This window comes from Hakea prostrata, chromosome 11 (genome assembly GCF_041222555.1).
Source record: "Hakea prostrata isolate BN-2017 chromosome 11, UWA_Hpros_2, whole genome shotgun sequence".
Taxonomy (NCBI): Eukaryota; Viridiplantae; Streptophyta; class Magnoliopsida; order Proteales; family Proteaceae; genus Hakea; species Hakea prostrata.
Window position 1 is genome coordinate 23,453,036 of NC_142610.1, and position 19,513 is coordinate 23,472,548.

The window sequence follows — 19,513 nt, forward strand, 5'->3', positions numbered from 1 at the left end:
ACCATTGCACTAAATAGTGCAAGGCTCCTTGCAATAAGGTGACCAACTGACCATCTCTCTAGAGAAAAGCTAGACACAAGGCATTGCCTTGATAAGTATGTACTCCAACGATTGGATCTGATTTTTTCCTTTACCCAAACCCTAAATATCCCATTGCTAGTACCTGACCAAAAACATAGGCCTACCATACGCATTCCATGCTAGAATCTGACCTAGAGCACACAAACTAGAGAAGAGTTGTATGAGCAGCTTAGCTGTTTGATCTCTAGTTTAGCACTTCCCAAGGGTATCAACTTTGGCACATGCAGCTCTTAACAATGTGCTGACATAGGATAATTTACAACACAAGCAACACTGGACAAATAGATATTATTTTCAGAAGGGATCTATAAGGTAATGTACTCTGGGAATGGATATGGCCCATAAGCTGAGGCGATACCAACTTGATCAGTCTCGTCTCCAATTGAAATGATCTGCATCAACACAACCTAAGAAATGAAAAAAAAAAAAATTATCTGCAGCCATTTACGTACACAGATCAAAATTCTTGAGGTTGGAATACTCACACTGATGCAGAAGAAGAGCCCTCAATGGCACACAAAAGCCACTAAATTTCATTTATCTTGGTATTAATTTCTTTATATTGTATAGACAGTATAATTACAGAAGTTAACAGAAGATTTATCTCAATGAAACAAAAACTGGGCTTACACTCAGCAATAAAAGCCTCCTGAATGCAATTGTCAGGAAAAAATTACAATATACAGCCTTGCAAAAATTCTAAGGGGGATCCCAACACCATTCCTAAATGGTTTCTGGTTGTTTAGAAGTTAGAGAAGCCATCCAGTAACACAGCTCTTCCTTTGAAGCAGCAAGGCTGAAAACTTCCCCTCCTGTGTAGCAAATCCTTCAATCCTTCACTGAACAGATTGACAGAAAAATAGACTAATTAGCTCATTGCGCAAAGAAAAGTGTACTTTGTATAAATAAGAACTGACACCAATCCTAAGAGACACGTGCCTTATTTTTGTACAAGGATCCAAGATATCCAGATATCACAAAACCCCTAGGGTACTGGCCATGGCTCTACACAAAATTGAAAGTAGGGAAAAAAGAAAAGAAAAAAAAATCATGCAGTAAGGACAACAAAAATAAAAGAGAGCTTCTTGTGCACACACAGAGATACATAGAGAGGGAGAGAAATCATGAAAAGATGTTGTAGTCAAGACTGCCCAATTTGGCAAAGCAAAAGGTTATTCCAAGCCATAGATGGATTATATGGGTTTGGCCACTTGTTTACAGGTTATTTGTGATACTCAACCTTATTTACAAGTTACAAGCCAGTATGGATTTGATGCGGTCTAAGCATTAGATTATGAATGGATCAATACCCTAGCTTCTATGTTGATAGAATTCAAGTAAGATTGGGGCCTTTATGGCCACCCAAGAATTCTGTTTTGAGTCTATTTACTTTATTCAGTGAGACAGTATTTGAAAGTATATATACTCCCATCTAACAAGCATGATTTGAATAAACAATTTTGAGTTTTAGTTCTTGAGCTTCTGATATGTGAATAAGAGAATGGTATTCAAGAAAATATTGTCTTCCTCCAACTGAAATTATCACAAGAAAATATCAGTTGTGATAATTTCTCATTATTTTGTGATATTTATTGTCTTCTTTGTCCAATGTCTTCTAGCTACTTTTGCTCCTCAGCTCAGTTGACCTGAATCTATCGATCTAATTATTTCTGCTAATTATTACATCTGTAGTTCAAACTTGATATTTTAGAAAATGTCTGAATCATAATGAATCAGTTGCTTAGTTCCCCTCATAGTTGCTATGGCATCTAGGCAAAAACAAGGTTCGAGATCTTGGTTTCAGTGGCCAATTTGCCGTGAGAACTTGCCGAGTTTGAGGAAATTTTTGCTTCCTAACTCAGAGGGTTCTAGAGGGTCTTTTGGGTCTGAGACTTGCTATCCACCCTATTTCAGACCCGTAAAAATAGTGGTGGAATAAGATTTATGAAAAATCTACTGAAAATGTGAGTTCCATTTCAGATCTCCAAGTTTGAAACTACATGCGGAAGGTGCGCCTGAATGACCCATTGTACAGTTCATATACATAACAACTCATACATTAAGTTTCAAATGTTAAAAAGTCTAATACATCAAACAAGTTTATTTTCATAGTAAAAAAAAATACAAAATTCAAAATGATCAATCGAGAGGGCAAAGTTACAACTCAGCTTAGTTTTCACTTGAGTTCTATTGAGTTTTGTCAACTTGAGCAAGATGGATGAATATTAAAGAGCTATTCTGGTTGAATCTTGGTCTAGCTAAAATCTCAATTCAAGATCTCGACTCAACCGAGATCTATCACTTTTCTATATAGCATATGATTTTTCTCATTGAAAGAGTGAGATATATAGCACATTCTTGAACTATCGGCAAGCAACGCCTTTTTCTTTTTTCTTTTTTTGAGGAAGTGGTGATGTAAACCTGAATCTAGGGCTAGGGATAGTTTGGGAATTTCCCTAGACTATATAGTTGCCCAGGAAATTCCAGCAAAAGGGAGGGATGTCTCAGGGATTTTAGGGTACTCTAGAACTTACTGTAAGCCTGTAACTGAGAATCAGGTCTTACGGTAAAATTGAAGTTTCAGATTTGAAAGTCAAATTAAACTCAAATTAGGGTTAGGGTAGGTTTTGGCCAGGATGGAATTGGGTTTGTCTTTGCTGCTTCTGTAAGTTCAGAACTGGTTTCAAGGGTTTGGAAGGGTGAAGAGGGTCTGGTTTACGAAACTTAGGGTTTTCAGAAATTTTTTAAAATTTCTGCAGAATTCTTCCAAGGTGGAAGATGAAGTGCAAAAAATTTCCAGGTTAGGGAAAATAGGCTGAATGGGGCAAATAACTTTGGGATTATATTATAAGGCTTGGTGCAATCCTAGGGGAGGGGAAAGGGAACTAAAGGGGCTGGGGAGGTGGGTCTACAGGGGGAAGGGATTGCTGCTATAGCGAGAAGTAGGGAAGGGGGGAGGGAGTAGCTACGGTTGCTAGGGGAAGGTGTAGGGGGCTGGAGGACTGAGGTTGAGCTGCTGCTGAAGTTTGGGGGAGGAGAAGAACTAAAATCAAAGAAAACACTGTCACACCCATGGTGGGAGATCTCGCGAGATCACGCTATTTATGAATAGCGAGATGAGATCTCAAGCGAGATCTGAGAGATGGCAGATCTCGCCATCTCGCAAGATCTCGCCAAGATCTTGCCAACGGCCAAATTTTCCACACTTTAGGGGCTTTAAAAAGCCCCTGTCTCGCTCGAGAGAGGCATATCTCGCCTCTCTCTCTCCTCTATCTCGCTGGAAGCCCAAAATTGGTTGGAAAATTCGATTTTTGACCGAAATTTGTTGGGGATTCAACATAGCAGCATCAACTACTCATCTACAACAACAAATTCAAGCATATTTCAAGTGATTCAAGCCTATTTCAAGTGTTCTTCAAGAAATGTAAGATTTCCCCCCAAATTTGAATTTTTTCAAATACAAGGTTCTACAATGGTTGTATGAGTGTGATATAAATATATGTTGATGATCAAGCTTTGATCTACACTTTCATGAAAAAAAATTTTAATTTTCTGTTATTATTATTTTTTTGAATTTTCGTATTTAAAATATATATTATCTAAAAAATTAAAATTAAAGATTATAAATAAATACTTATGATATGAATGTGATTATTGTTGGGAAATGCCATGTTAGCATTTGCCACATCAGCCTCTATTGGTTTTGATGATAATAAGCATGAATTACTAATGGTTATATTGAGTTATGATGTTTTAGTTCAAGATGAGAACAAGTGGACCAACTCCAAGTCAAAGCCATATGCAAGTCAAAGCCAAGATCATGCCAAGACAAACATGAAGATGGACATGAAGTCTAAGTCAAGATGACCATGCCAAGACAGACATGAAGATGGACATGAAGTCTAAGTCAAGATGACCATGCCAAGATGGACATGAAGACCGTTGCACAAAATCAAGTCGAAGACCAAGTCAAAGATCAAGACTTAGGCTAAATCAGGGCTTAGGACACCTTTGCATACACACACATGTAAATGCATCCATAATATGTAATCCATGTTACTAGAGTGACCTAGGACATGTTAGTAAGGTGTACAACGCTTAGGATTGTCAAAACGATCCAAAAATCCAAGCCATATCCCAGCCCAAAGTTGTTTAGAAAAACAGAGCCCGGACGGATGTCCGTTTGAGCGCAGACGACGTCCGCTCGTTTTATAACTCGTTTCTCGAAACAACGAAGGCCAGACGGAATTTCCGCCGGAGCGGATGTCCGTCGAGCCGAGTCAGGCCGGACGGATGTCCGTCTGGGGAGCGGATGTCGGCCCGAGCTCCGAGCCGACGGATGTCCGCTCGGCGACGGACGTCCGTCTGGCCCGGATTTGACTATAACGGCTAGTTTAAAGAGAATATCCTCTACAGCTGTTTGCAGCGGATACTTTTGAGACGGATGACCGTCTGACCAGACGGACGTCCGTCTGGGCTGAAAAACAGGACAAAAATGTGTCCGTTTTCTATCCGTTGGGGATTGGGTTTTGGCACTCAAAGGTGCTCTATATAAACCCAATTCACCTCATTTGAGAGGAACAACACACACACTTGATCACCCACTCCCCAAGTGATTCTAAAGCTCTCAAATTGCAAGAAAGCCTTGTGCTTTGCCTTTCACCTTCTCCCCAACCTTGAAGAACATACCAAGGTGTTAAAGTAAGCTTGTGGAAGTCAAGCTTGAGGTGATTGAAGGCTTTGGTGGTGCATGCATTTCATATCTTGAGCATACAACTCTTATTGCATCACACACACACAAGAGGTAAAGTGTCACACCTCTTGTTAAGGTAACATCCTTCTCTTGTAACTGTTTTCAATTCTAGTCTAGGTAGATTAGAATTGGTTTTGGGTACTCTTGCCCGTGAACAAAGATTGGTTGGGTGCTCTTGCCCGTGAACAAAGATTGAAGAGGGTGCTCTTGCCCCGTAACAAAGATTGTAATGGGTTTGATCTCTACCCATTGTATTGAAAGAGAATCACTAGTGGAATACTCTCTTGAGTCCAAGAGAGGAGTGGACGTAGACTTGCAAAGTCGAACCACTATAAAATACTTGTCTTGTGGTTGCTTGTATTGTTTAGATTCATTTGAATTCTCAATTTATCTTGTATTTCCGCACAAACCGAAAAATTGGGACAATCCACTAGTTGCAACCTAATCACCCCCCTCTAGGTTGCACCAACAATTGGTATCAGAGCGGGAGCTCAAATTAAGATTGAAATCAATCTTTAAAAGAGTCAAAGATCATGGCCTTTCCTTTTTATGAAGTTCCTTCAAGAACCGAAGGTCTTAACACCGCTAGACCTCCATACTTTGATGGAGAAGACTTTGCCTATTGGAAAAATAGGTTTGAAGACTTTGTGTGTGCACATGATATCGATGTGTGGAACGTCATAACATGTGGACCAAATGAGGTTCTCAAAACAGATGAACATGGCCATAAGGTACCCAAACTTAGAGCCGAGTGGACTTCAACCGACAAGGTCAAAATTCAACTAAACCACAAAGCAAAAATGTTTTTGCAATGTGCGTTAAGTGAAAAAGTCTACAATAGATGTGGCATTTGCAAAAGTGCCAAAGAAATTTTTGATAAGTTGGTAGTCACATATGAAGGGACTGATCATATCAAAAGGATGAACCTAGACATCTACATGCTTCAATATGAAGAGTTTAAAATGTTAGATTATGAGGATATTACTTCTTTATTTAGTAGATTTACTAACATTGTGAACAAGTTGTATAGCCTTGGAAAAGAATTGGCAAATGAGGACATAACTAGAAGAATTCTGAGAGCTCTTCCACCCTCATGGAGACCCAAAAGGACAGCAATTCAAGAAGCGGGGAATCTGTCCAAAATTACCATTGATGAGCTAATGGGATCTTTGCTAGCTCATGAAGCGGAGCTTGAAGAAGACAAGCAAGCAAGGTGCAGCAGGATCGAAGGAAGAGGTCCATAGCTCTAAAGAGTGCCACCAAGGAAGAAGAAGAAAGTGAGAGTGAAGAAGAAGACTTGGACAGTGAGCTCTACCAAATCGCCAAAGAATTCAAGAGACTTCTCAAAAAGAAAAGAGGGAAGCATCTTCACAAAGGAGAATCCTCTAAGGAGCACAAAGGTAAAGATCCTTCTAAGAAAAAAGGTTATGTTTCTAATGTCACTTGTAACAAGTGTAGGAAACCGGGCCACATCAAGTCCGAGTGCCCGATATGGCTAACATATCCTACAACACAAGTGAGGAGGAAGAAAGGAGGAGTCCAAGGAAGAAAGAATCAACTTGGCTTTAATGGCAAAGTCCATGGAAGAACAAGAAGTCCTTGAGGTAAATTCTTCCCATAATCCTAATTCCATTAGCAATAATGATAACGGATTAATAGATGACATTGATAGGGACAACTCATTTGGAGTATTGTTCAAAATTATTAAGGATCCTGAAAAGGGTATTAAGAAAGAGTATGTCATTCTCTTTCCTTTTATGCATTCATGTAGGGGGAGAGTGCATATGTGAGGGAGAGAAGTTGTTAACTTATGCATTAATTCAGGGGGAGCATAAGTTAAGAAGGGAGAATTATTTGAGGGGGAGCACTTCATGCTCTTCATGCTTGTGTCAATGACAAAGGGAGAGTTAATTGAGGGAGAGCATTTCATGCATTATTTTTGTTGATAACAAAGGGGGAGAGTTATTTGCGGAGAAGCATCTCCTATATTTTGTTGATAACAAAAGGGGGAGAAAATTCTATAAATTATATAATTTTGAATTGGATAATTCATTAGCTCCTATATTGTTTGTTGATGACAAAAGGGGGAGAAAACCGCATGAATGAATTAGATAATAATTCATGGGGAAAACATGTCATAACATGCATATGAATGAGCATCGACTGCTATTAATGATCATTCATATTTTCCCTCATTCATGTGTTTGTCATCATCAAAAAGGGGGAGATTGTTGGAAAATGCCATGTCAGCATTTTGCCACATCGGCTTCCATTGATTTTGATGATAACAAACATGAAACTTGAATTCACCATGTTTTGATGATAACAAACATGAATTAGAATTCACTATGGAAAAACATGTAAATAACATGTATATGAATGAGTGTTTATTTGCTATTAATTATCATTCATATCTTCCAATCATTCATGTGTTTATCACCATCAAAAAGGGGGAGATTGTTGGGAAATGCCATGTCAGCATTTGCCACATCAGCCTCTATTGGTTTTGATGATAATAAGCATGAATTACTAATGGCTATATTGAGTTATGATGTTTTAGTTCAAGATGAGAACAAGTGGACCAACTCCAAGTCAAAGCCAAGATCATGCCAAGACAGACATGAAGATGGACATGAAGTCTAAGTCAAGATGACCATGCCAAGATGGACATGAAGACCGTTGCACAAAATCAAGTCGAAGACCAAGTCAAAGATCAAGACTTAGGCTAAATCAGGGCTTAGGACACCTTTGCATACACACACATGTAAATGGATCCATAATATGTAATCCATGTTACTAGAGTGACCTAGGACATGTTAGTAAGGTGTACAACGCTTAGGATTGTCAAAACGATCCAAAAATCCAAGCCATATCCCAGCCCAAAGTTGTTTAGAAAAACAGAGCCCAGACGGATGTCCGTCTGAGCAGACGGACGTCCGCTGCATCATAACTCGTTTCTCGAAAACAACAGAAGGCCAGACGGAATTTCCGTCTGGCAGACGGATGTCCGTCTGAGCAGTCCAGGCCAGACGGATGACCGTCTGGGACGGACGCCCCGGGCGAGGACCGGCCCGCCGCGCCGCGCGGCGTCCCTGGCCCAGATTTGACTATAACGGCTAGTTTAAAGAGAATATCCTCTACAGCTGTTTGCAACGGATACTTTTGAGACGGATGACCGTCTGACCAGACGGACGTCCGTCTGGGCTGAAAAACAGGACAAAAATGTGTCCGTTTTCTATCCGTTGGGGATTGGGTTTTGGCACTCAAAGGTGCTCTATATAAACCCAATTCACCTCATTTGAGAGAAATAACACACACACTTGATCACCCACTCCCCAAGTGATTCTAAAGCTCTCAAATTGCAAGAAAGCCTTGTGCTTTGCCTTTCACCTTCTCCCCAACCTTGAAGAACATACCAAGGTGTTAAAGTAAGCTTGTGGAAGTCAAGCTTGAGGTGATTGAAGGCTTTGGTGGTGCATGCATTTCATATCTTGAGCATACAACTCTTATTGCATCACACACACACAAGAGGTAAAGTGTCACACCTCTTGTTAAGGTAACATCCTTCTTTTGTAACTGTTTTCAATTCTAGTCTAGGTAGATTAGAATTGGTTTTGGGTACTCTTGCCCGTGAACAAAGATTGGTTGGGTGCTCTTGCCCGTGAACAAAGATTGAAGAGGGTGCTCTTGCCCTAAGATAAACAAAGATTGTAAAGGGTGCTCTTGCCCCGTAACAAAGATTGTAAAGGGTTTGATCTCTACCCATTGTATTGAAAGAGAATCACTAGTGGAGATACTCTCTTGAGGCCAAGAGAGGAGTGGACGTAGACTTGCAAAGTCGAACCACTATAAAATACTTGTCTTGTGGTTGCTTGTATTGTTTAGTTTCATTTGAATTCTCAATTTACCTTGTATTTCCGCACAAACCGAAAAATTGGGAAGGGACAATCCACTAGTTGCAACCTAATCACCCAAAAAAAAAAAAAAAAAAAAAAAAAAAAAAAAAAAAAAAAAAAAAAAAAAAAAAAAAAAAAAAAAAAAAAAAAAAAAAAAAAAAAAAAAAAAAAAAAAAAAAAAACATGTTTTTATGTATCTAAAAATTATTCTAATGACTATTTGGGAATATTCATGATTCATGTATGTATTTCAGACTTTCGGTCTTTGTACATTTGAATCTTAAATGGCAACTAGTGGGAGTGGGCGAGTGGCGGCACTGGTAGTGGGACTCAGGACATTGCTTGGCAACATGGGGATCCACTGACTGCTGACAAGAAGAAATCCCGATGCAAGTATTGCCTCAAGATTTTGAATTATGGTGGTTCAACCAGATTAAAGCAACATTTGGCTAGTGGTTACAAAGATGTTGCCAAGTGTCCCAGGGTTCCTTATGAAGTGCAAAAAGTAATTGCAGCAACTTTAAGGGGAGGGAAACAAAAAAAAGGACGAGATGGCACAAAAGCAAAGGGAATTTGTGGATACAATGCTATCAAGACCTATTCTTGATGTTGATGAGGAGTCAAGCGATGATGAAGAGAGGAGGAGGGTTATGGGTGTTGAGTCACGAGCCGAATGGAGACAGATGAAGGCTGCAATGGAAGCTAGCAGACAGTCCTTACATGCTGAGAGTGTGAGGCAATATAAACGGACAAGGGGAGCAGGTGGTTCGGGGTCAGGGGCATCCATGCCACCTAGACATAGTTTTCAGGGAACTGAGACTGAGAGGACCGAAAGGAGGAGGAAGACTAGACATTATGATTCCACATTTGACCAAGACCCCTCCCTCTTCAACCAACAAGACATCTATCAAAGAAGCATTCCATATATGTTTGCTGGAGGTAGAAAAGGCAGTAGGGAGGAGGAAGCTAGGTTATCAATCAGCAAATTCATGCTCTATAACAACATTGCAGCCAATGTAGCCAAAACACCATACTATTAGGGGATGATCAATGCAGTTGCTAGGGCAGGTGTAGGGGTTAAAGGCCTAAGTGCTTGGGAAGTAATGAATAAATATTTACCCAAGGTAAAGCAGGAGGTGGATGAATACATTGGTTCATTAAAGGAAAAATGGAGTACATATGGTGTTACTGAGATGGCTGATGGATGGACTGGTCCTACTAGACAGTCCATCATTAATTCCATGGTGAGCTGCAATGGAAAGACATCCTTCCTTAAGTCAGTGAATGCCTCAGATAAGACCAAAGATGCTGACTACCTTTACAAGCTTTTAGGGAGGTGGTCCTCGAGGTAGGGCCAAAGAATGTTGTCCAAATTGTCACAGATAATGGTGCTAACCTCAAAAAAGCTGGTGAAATGTTGATGAGGAAGAAGAGCAGCAGGATCCACCTCTTTTGGACACCATGTGCAGCTCATTTGATTGATCTTATGTTGAAGGACTTGGAGAAAAGAAAGTCAATCAATATTGTGGTTGAGAGGGCTAGAAGGGTTAGTAATTTTATTTATAACCATGGTTATGTGCTAAAGATGATGAGGAACCACTGTAAGGGTGATCTAGTCAGACCTGGATTGACTAGATTCGCCACCAACTATGTAGCTCTGAAAAGCATCCAGAAGAAAGTGGTGGGTCTTCGGCACATTTTTGCAAGTGAGGAGTGGTTTGGCTGGCGTGGATCTAGCCATCCTGATGCAGTACTAGCCCAACAAACCATTGCTAATGATTCCTTTTGGAGGCAGCTGAATAGGACACTGGGCATTATAGAGCCTATTGTGTTTGTTTTAAGGATGGTGGATTCGGAGAAGAAGCCCACAATGCCCCACATATATGCTGCCCTCCAGCAAATGAAAGAGTTGGTTAGAACTGCTGCCCCTAGCTCCTTCAAATCCTACGAGAGGATCATCGATAATAGATGGGAGATGCACTTGATGCATCCTTTGCACTTGGCTGGTGAGTCACTTTTAAGTCTTTAAGTTTTTGTTGTATACTTTAATTTACAATCTTTATTTGTTATAATTTATAATTTATAATTTATAAACAAGTAAACAACCAAATCACTAAGTCACTAACCAAATTTTTTATTTCCACAATGCAAGCTTACTACCTCAACCCAAAGTACCATTACAAGAATGATTTGGGGCTTGATGTACAGTTAATGATTGCAGTGCAAGAGGTGGTGGAGAAGCTTGTGTCAAATCCCGTCATGCAAGGGACAATTAATGGAGAGGTGAGAACTTATTCAATTGTTTCTTCAACTTCTTGCATTAGTGCATTAAGCATATACATTATACAATAATTGAAGAATTGGTGTACAGATTAGGGAGTTCAAGGATGCCTTTGGGAGTTTTGGAAAGCCTTTTGCAGTTGCAACTAGGTAAAAAACTGATCCTAGTAAATAGTCCACTACTCTATAAGTTATTAAGTGATTTAAGTCTATAAGTCTATAGACTATAACTCTATAAATGATAACTGATAAGTTATATAAATATAAAGATTTACTTGCCTAATGCATTCTTATTTTTGGTTATGCAGCTGACTGGTGGGTGCTATATGGAACTAGTGTGCTAAATCTCAGGGACATAGCAATTAAAGTACTCTCACAGACTTGCTCATCCTCTGGTTGCGAGAGGAAATGGAGCACCTTCTCGCTCATCCATAGTAAGGTACAGAGCAGTTTGGGAGTAAGAGGCTCGAGGACTTAGTGTATGTGCATTACAACATGAGATTGAGAGTAGGGCACATACAAGATGATATAGATGACGACAATCGTGAACCGATTGAGTTGACTGATATATTCCATGGGCCCCCCGCAGAAGATGAGGAAGATGATGTCATATATCAGTGGGTTAGGGGGATCGAGGTGGCCCAGTGCTGGATGGGCCAGGAGGGCAGCTGGATCCTACCATTGCTGCTGCCATGGGCCAGATGCTGTGGCTGAGCACGTATCTTTTGATAAGGGTCAGGCTGCTACAGTGGCATCAGAAGGACGACGACCAACTGTACCATTTGAGGAGCCACCTGGTCGACTTGAAACAACTAAGGTGACAACTAGTAGTGGGGATTCATATGATGCCGATGATACCAGAGGGCCAAGTGGCCCAAGTCAGCCATCGAGTTCTAGTCATGGAGGCAGTCAGGCTGGTCGTGTTTCTGGTGGAAGTCAGCATCAACAAAGGGAGTCACCTCCACCAGTCCGAATCATCCGACACATGTGACCCACAGTTCCCCCATCTCTCGGACTTATATTAGGAGTAGGAAGAGCAAATCAAACCAGAGGCAGGGGCAACCGAATGATGATGCGAGCATGCATGATCTTGAATTGAACATGGGAAGCATAAGCCTAGATCATGGTCAGAGTGATTCACAACAGCAGAGTTTAGATAGTTTGTAGTCATCGGGGTACCAATTCGGGGATCACTCCACCGGGTCAGATTACAGTGGGTATTCTTCTTATGGAGGTCATACTATTCCTCAAGATCCTGCACCTGGAGAGTACACATATGGGAGTGAAGGTGGGTTGTTAACTGAGTGGTTTAGAAACCCCTACCCAGATACTCAACAACAATATGAACAACAACAACAACAACAATGGCTCTTTCACCCACCCACGAATGACGGTTATCCCAGAGTGCTATTCCTCCTAGTATTCTGACATGGAGACATATCAGTTCCATATAAACCGATATGTGACATACTTCAGTGATGGATTGACTTGGGAGTCATATGTGGCCACCGTTCAGAATCAATTGATGCAAAATGCTGATTGATACTCATATTGTCATACTCTTAGTCTTAGTCTTCTAAGTTGTAAGTTGTAAGTTGTAAGTTGTAATTTTGAGTTTTGACATTCTTAGTCTTAGACTCTTAGTCTTGTAAGTTGTAAGTTGTAAGTTGTAATCTTCTTAATTCTTATGGTTGTAAAATTTTGAAGACATTTAAGTATTTAACAATTTATTACTTTGAATCTTTTAATAGTTTGAACTTTGATCACTTGTTGACTTGAATACTTGATGTGTAATGTTATTGTATTTGATAGTTGATAGTTGATAGTTGATAAATGATAACTAAAGGGCGTACCCAATGCCGAAGCTCCCACACTCATTAACTTAAATTACTTGATATCTTTACATTACAATATTACATGTTGTCTCTGTCTCTCTGACTCTCTAAGACTCTAAGAGACTAAAATTCTAAGTCTCTAACCTTGCATTTCACAAAATTTCTTTTTTACACATAGGGTCAACTTAGGAGACATAGTTAGGATTATTTTCTCACAAATCTAAGGCCACCAATGTGTTCAAAAGGCCTTAAATAGGCTAAATACCAAGTTTCAGCCCAACCAGAGCCCTAAAACCCACCGAGATGGGCCACCGAGACCATGGTGGGAGATCTCGCGAGATATCTCACCTTTTGTGAGAGGCGAGACGAGATCTTTGGCGAGATCTGCAATCTCGCAGATCTCACCCATCTCGTGAGATCTCGCCAATATCTCGGCGAGATCACGCTAACGGGACAAAAATGCAAGCTTTAGGGGCTTTTTAAAGCCCCTGTCTCGCTCGAGAGACGCAAATCTCGCCTCTCTCGAGCCTCTATCTCGCTGGAAGCATAATTTTGGCCGGAAAACTTGATTTTTTGCCAGAATTTGGATGCAATTTGTTAGGGATTCAACATAGCAACATCATCAACTCATCTACAACAACAAATTCAAGCATATTCGTAGTGATTCAAGCCTATTTCAAGGGATCTTCAAGAAATGTAAGATTTTTCCCCAAATTTGATTTTTTTCAAATATAAGGTTCTACAATGATTGTATGAGTGTGAAATAAATATATGTTGATGATCAAGCTTTGATCTACACTTTCATGGGAAAAATTTTAATTTTCTGTTATTAATTTTTTTTTTAATTTTCGTATTTAAAAAATATATTATCTAAAAAATTAAAATTAAAGATTATAAATAAATACTTATGATATGAATGTGATTATTATTTATATTAAACTACATTTTGAGGGCTACAATCTCATGTATTAATATTTTGATTATCATGCTTGTTGTATTTATTTTTATTTAATTAATTAAATAAAATAATTATGAAAAATAATATTTCATTAAAAATTATCTTTTTTATTTTTTTATTTTTTTTAAAATGATGCTTATATTATGTAGTTTATTTTAAAAATACAAACATGTCTTATTAAGCATTGTATGTATGTTATTTTAGAACAAAGTGTGTGTTTTGTTGTTTTATAAATTATTTTTAGATAAAATAATTATAACAAATAATACGTTATTAAAAATTTATCTGTTTCTTTTTTAAATGATGTTCATATTATGTAGTTTATTTTAAAAATACTAACATGTTTGTTTGAACAGTGGATATATGTTATCTTAGAACAAAGTGTGTGTTTTGTTGTTTTATAAATTGTTTTTACATGTTTTTATGTATCTAAAAATTATTCTAATGACTATTTGGGAATATTCATGATTCATGTATGTATTTCAGACTTTCAGTGCTGTACATTTGAATCTTAAATGGCAACTAGTGGGAGTGGGCCGAGTGGCGGCACTGGTAGTGGGACTCAGGACATTGCTTGGCAACATGGGGATCCATTGACTGCTGACAAGAAGAAATCTCGATGCAAGTATTGCCTCAAGATTTTGAATTCTGGTGGTTCAACCAGATTAAAGCAACATTTGGCTGGTGGTTACAAAGATGTTGCCAAGTGTCCTAGGGTTCCTTATGAAGTGCAAAAAGTAATTGCAGCAACTTTAAGGGGAGGGAAACAAAAAAAGGACGAGATGGCACAAAAGCAAAGGGAATTTGTGGATACAATGCTATCAAGACCTATTCTTGATGTTGATGAGGAGTCAAGCGATGATGAAGAGGAGGAGGGTTATGGGTGTTGAGTCACGAGCCGAATGGAGACAAATGAAGGCTGCAATGGAAGCTAGCAGACAGTCCTTACATGCTGAGAGTGTGAGGCAATATAAACGGACAAGGGGAGCAGGTGGTTCGGGGTCAGGGGCATCCATGCCACCTAGACATAGTTTTCAGGGAACTGAGACTGAGAGGACCGAAAGGAGGAGGAAGACTAGACATTATGATTCCACATTTTACCAAGACCCCTCCCTCTTCAACCAACAAGACATCTATCAAAGAAGCATTCCATATATGTTTGCTGGAGGTAGAGAAGGCAGTAGGGAGGAGGAAGCTAGGTTATCAATCAGCAAATTCATGCTCTATAACAACATTGTAGCCAATGTAGCCAAAACACCATACTATCAGGGGATGATCAATGCAGTTGCTAGGGCAGGTGTAGGGGTTAAAGACCTAACAGCTTGGGAAGTAATGAATAAATATTTACCCAAGGTAAAGCAGGAGGTGGATGAATACATTGGTTCATTAAAGGAAAAATGGAGTACATATGGTGTTATGTGATGAGTGATGGATGGACTGGTCCTACTAGACAGTCCATCATTAATTTCATGGTGAGCTGCAATGGAAAGACAACCTTCCTTAAGTCAGTGAATGCCTCAGATAAGACCAAAGATGCTGACTACCTTTACAAGCTTTTAGGGAGGTGGTCTTCGAGGTAGGGCCAAAGAATGTTGTCCAAATTGTCACAGATAATGGTGCTAACCTCAAAAAAGCTGGTGAAATGTTGATGAGGAAGAAGAGCAGCAGGATCCACCTCTTTTGGACACCATGTGCAGCTCATTTGATTGATCTTATGTTGAAGCACTTGGGGAAAAGAAAGTCAATCAATACTGTGGTTGAGAGGGCTAAAAGGGTTAGTAATTTTATTTATAACCATGGTTATGTGTTAAAGATGATGAGGAACCACTGTAAGGGTGATCTAGTCAGACCTGGATTGACTAGATTCGCCACCAACTATGTAGCTCTGAAAAGCTTCCAGAAGAAAGTGGTGGGTCTTCGGCACATGTTTGCAAGTGAGGAGTGGTTTGGTTGGCGTGGATCTAGCCATCCTGATGCAGTACTAGCCCAACAAACCATTGCTGATGATTTCTTTTGGAGGCAGCTGAGTAGGACACTGGGCATTATAGAGCCTATTGTGTTTGTTTTAAGGATGGTGGATTCGGAGAAGAAGCCCACAATGCCCCACATATATGCTGCCCTCCAGCAAATGAAAGAGTTGGTTAGAGCTGCTGTCCCTAGCACCTTCAAATCCTACGAGAGGATCATCGATAATAGATGGGAGACGCACTTGATGCATCCTTTACACTTGGTTAGTGAGTCACTTTTAAGTCTTTAAGTTTTTGTTGTATACTTTAATTTACATTTTTTATTTGTTATAACTTATAATGTACAAACAAGTAAACAACCAAATCACTAAGTCACTAACCAAATTTTTTTTTCCACAATGCAAGCTTACTACCTCAACCCAAAGTACCATTACAAGAATGATCTGGGGCTTGATATAAAGTTGATGACTGCAGTGCAAGAGGTTGTGGAGAAGCTTGTGTCAAATCCCGTCATGCAAGGGAGAATTAATGGAGAGGTGAGAATTTATTTAATTGTTTCTTCAACTTCTTGCATTAGTGTATTAAGCATATACATAATACAATAATTGAAGAATTGGTGTACAGATCAGGGAGTTCAGGGATGGCTTTAGGAGTTTTGGAAAGCCTCCTGCAGTTGCAATTAGGAAAAAAACTGATCCTGATAAATAGTTCACTACTCTATAAGTCATTAAGTCTATAAGTCTATAGACTATAACTCTATAAATGATAAATGATAAGTTATATAAATATAAAGATTTACTAGCCTAATGCATTCTTATTTTTAGTTATGCAGCTGACTAGTGGTTTCTATATGGAACTAGTGCGCCAAATCTCAGGGACATAACAATTAAAGTACTCTCACAGACTTGCTCATCCTCTGGTTGCGAGAGGAACTGGAGCACCTTCTCGCTCATCCATAGTAAGGTACGGAACTGATTGGGGAGTAAAAGGCTCGAGGACTTAGTGTATGTGCATTACAACATGAGATTGAGAGTAAAGCACATACAAGATGATATAGATGACGACAGTCGTGAACCGATTGAGTTGACTGATATATTCCACAAGCCCCCTGCAGAAGATGAGGAAGATGATGTCATATATCAGTGGGTTAGGGATCGAGGTGACCCAGTGCTGGATGGGCCAAAAGGGCTACCTGATCCTACCATTGCTGTTGCTATGGGCCCAAATGCTGTGGCTGAGCACCTATCTTCTGATGAGGGTCAGGCTGTGTAGCGGCATCAGAAGGATCAGTTGTACCATTTGTGGAGTCACCTAGTCGACTTGAAACAACTGAGGTGACAACTAGTAGTGGGGATTCAGATGATGCTGATGATACCAGACGGCCAAGTGGCCCAAGTCAGCCATCGAGTTCTAGTCATGGAGGCAGTCAGCTGGTCGTGTTTCTGGTGGAAGTCAGCGTCAACTGACTCACCTCCACCAGGTCCGAGTCATCCAACACATGTGAGCCACAGTTCCCCTATCTCTCGGACTTATAGTAGGAGTAAGAAGAGCAGATCAAACCAGGGGCAAGGGCAACCGAATGATGATGCGAGCATGCATGATCTTGAATTGAACATGGGAAGCATAAGCCTAGATCAGAGTGATTCACAACAGCAGAGCCTGTCATTGGGGTACCAATACGAGGATCACAGCAAGCACCGGGTCAGATTACAGTGGGTATTCTTTTTATGGAGGTCATACTATTCCTCAAGACCCTTCACTTGGAGAGTACACATATGGGAGTGAAGGTGGGTTGTTAAATGAGTGGTTTAGAAACCCATACCCAAATACTCAACAACTATATGAACAACAACAACAACAACAACAATAGCTCTTTCACCCACCCACGACTGACGGTTATCCCACAGTGCTATTCCTCCAGTATTCTGACATGCAGACATATACTGATCATATAAACCGATATGTGACATACTTCAGTGATCAATTGACTTGGGAGTCATATGTGGCCACCATTCAGAATCAATTGATGTGGAATGTTGAGTGATACTTTTAGTCTTGTAAGTTGTAAGTTGTAATCTTCTTAATTCTTATGGTTGTAAAATTTTGAAGACATTTAACAATTTATTACATTGAATCTTTGATAGTTTGAACTTTGAACTTTGATCACTTGTTGACTTGAATACTTGATGTGTAATGTTATTGTATTTGTATATTTGTATTTGATACTTGATAGTTGATAAATGATAACTCATTAACTTGAAGTCTTGAATTACTTGATATCTTTACATTACATGTTGTCTCTGACTCTCTAAGACTCTAACCTTGAATTTCACAGAATTTCGGTTTTACACATAGGGTCGACTTAGGAGACATAGTTAGGGTTATTTTCTCACAAATCTAAGGCCACCAATGTGTTCAAAAGGCCTTAAATAGGCCAAAATACCAAACTTAAAACCCAACCGATATGGACCCCAAAACCCACCGATATTTTGGCATATCTCGAGACTACCGCCAATTTTTTGGCATATCTCGGTTTTTTTAGTGGCGAGATCTTGCTCCCACCATGGGTACATTCATAGCAATCATAATGTAACGAGCTATCTCTAAGAGATGCCGATTCTTCCGTTCGGCCACCCCATTTTGGGCAACCGTATCAATGCAACTGGTCTGGTGTATTATGCAAGAGTCAGAGAGATCTCTGAAATTCACTATCAATATACTCTGTGCCATTGTCACTCCGATGGATTTTCATAGTGGCATTGAACTGAGTTTTAATCATATTATGAAAATCACGAAAACATCGAAAAACCTCATTTTTTTGTTTTAAAAGATAAATCCATGTAGAACGAGAGTGACAATCAATAAAAGTAACAAAATACCTATGGCCAGTGATAGACACACGTCGGCAAGGACCCCACACATCAGCATGAATTAGCATAAAAGGAATTGTTTTTCTATTATGAAGAGAAGGCAAATATGTAGAACGAGTCTGCTTCGCAAAAATGCAGGCTTAAAAAAAAAAATCATCCTCATTATAAGAAAAAAACTAAATCAGGAAATATTTTCTTAAGAGTTCCTAGAGGGGGGTGACCTAGCCTACGATGCCGCTGATGAAGGTCTGATATTACCGAATGGACCTGATTAGAAGATGTAGTCAGAGCAGAAGTAGATCCTTCAATCGGCTCAAGCAAATAAAGTCCATTGTTTAGCTTACCACATCCAATCTCCTTCCCCGTGACCAGATCCTGGAAGACACAATAAGATGGAAAAAATGTCACTGTACAATTTAAGTAATGTGTAAAACTACTGATAGAGAGCAAGTTAGTAGAGAAAGAAGGAACATGTAAAACTTTAGACAAAGAAAGTGATAGAAAATGTTGAATGGTCCATTTTCTAGCAATGGAAGAATAGAAGCTATCAGCAATTCGAACTTTATCTTTTCCAAAAGTTGGAGAATATTGTAAGAAAGAGGAGGATAAACCTGTCATATGATCTGTGGCTCTCTGTATCAATGATCCAAGGAGTAGAAACTGAAGAAACTTGAAAACCGGTAAAAGTTTTACCTGAAATAGCAAGGTAGGAGTTGGTATGGGTAGTAGAGGAAGCAGTGGTTGAGGCTATACTAGCATAAAAGACTGCAAAATACGTCGCAGAGTAGCGAACTCCTCCTGTGAAAAACCAATGTCTGCAGAGGGTGTGGTGGATATTGTCTCAGAAAGATTAGCCTTTGGTTTTCCCTTTCT

General features: G+C 39.6%; 1 protein-coding gene across 1 annotated transcript in view; it reads right to left on the bottom strand.

Annotated features, from left to right (window-relative positions):
* Positions 1-567: 567 nt before the first annotated feature.
* Positions 568-19,513, bottom strand: part of LOC149001031 (uncharacterized) — a 51,308-nt gene continuing 32,362 nt past the window's right edge. The window contains 1 exon segment of the mRNA XM_089139250.1: positions 568-920. Within this exon segment, the coding sequence (XP_088995376.1) occupies positions 910-920 (11 nt within the window). The 3' untranslated portion in view covers positions 568-909.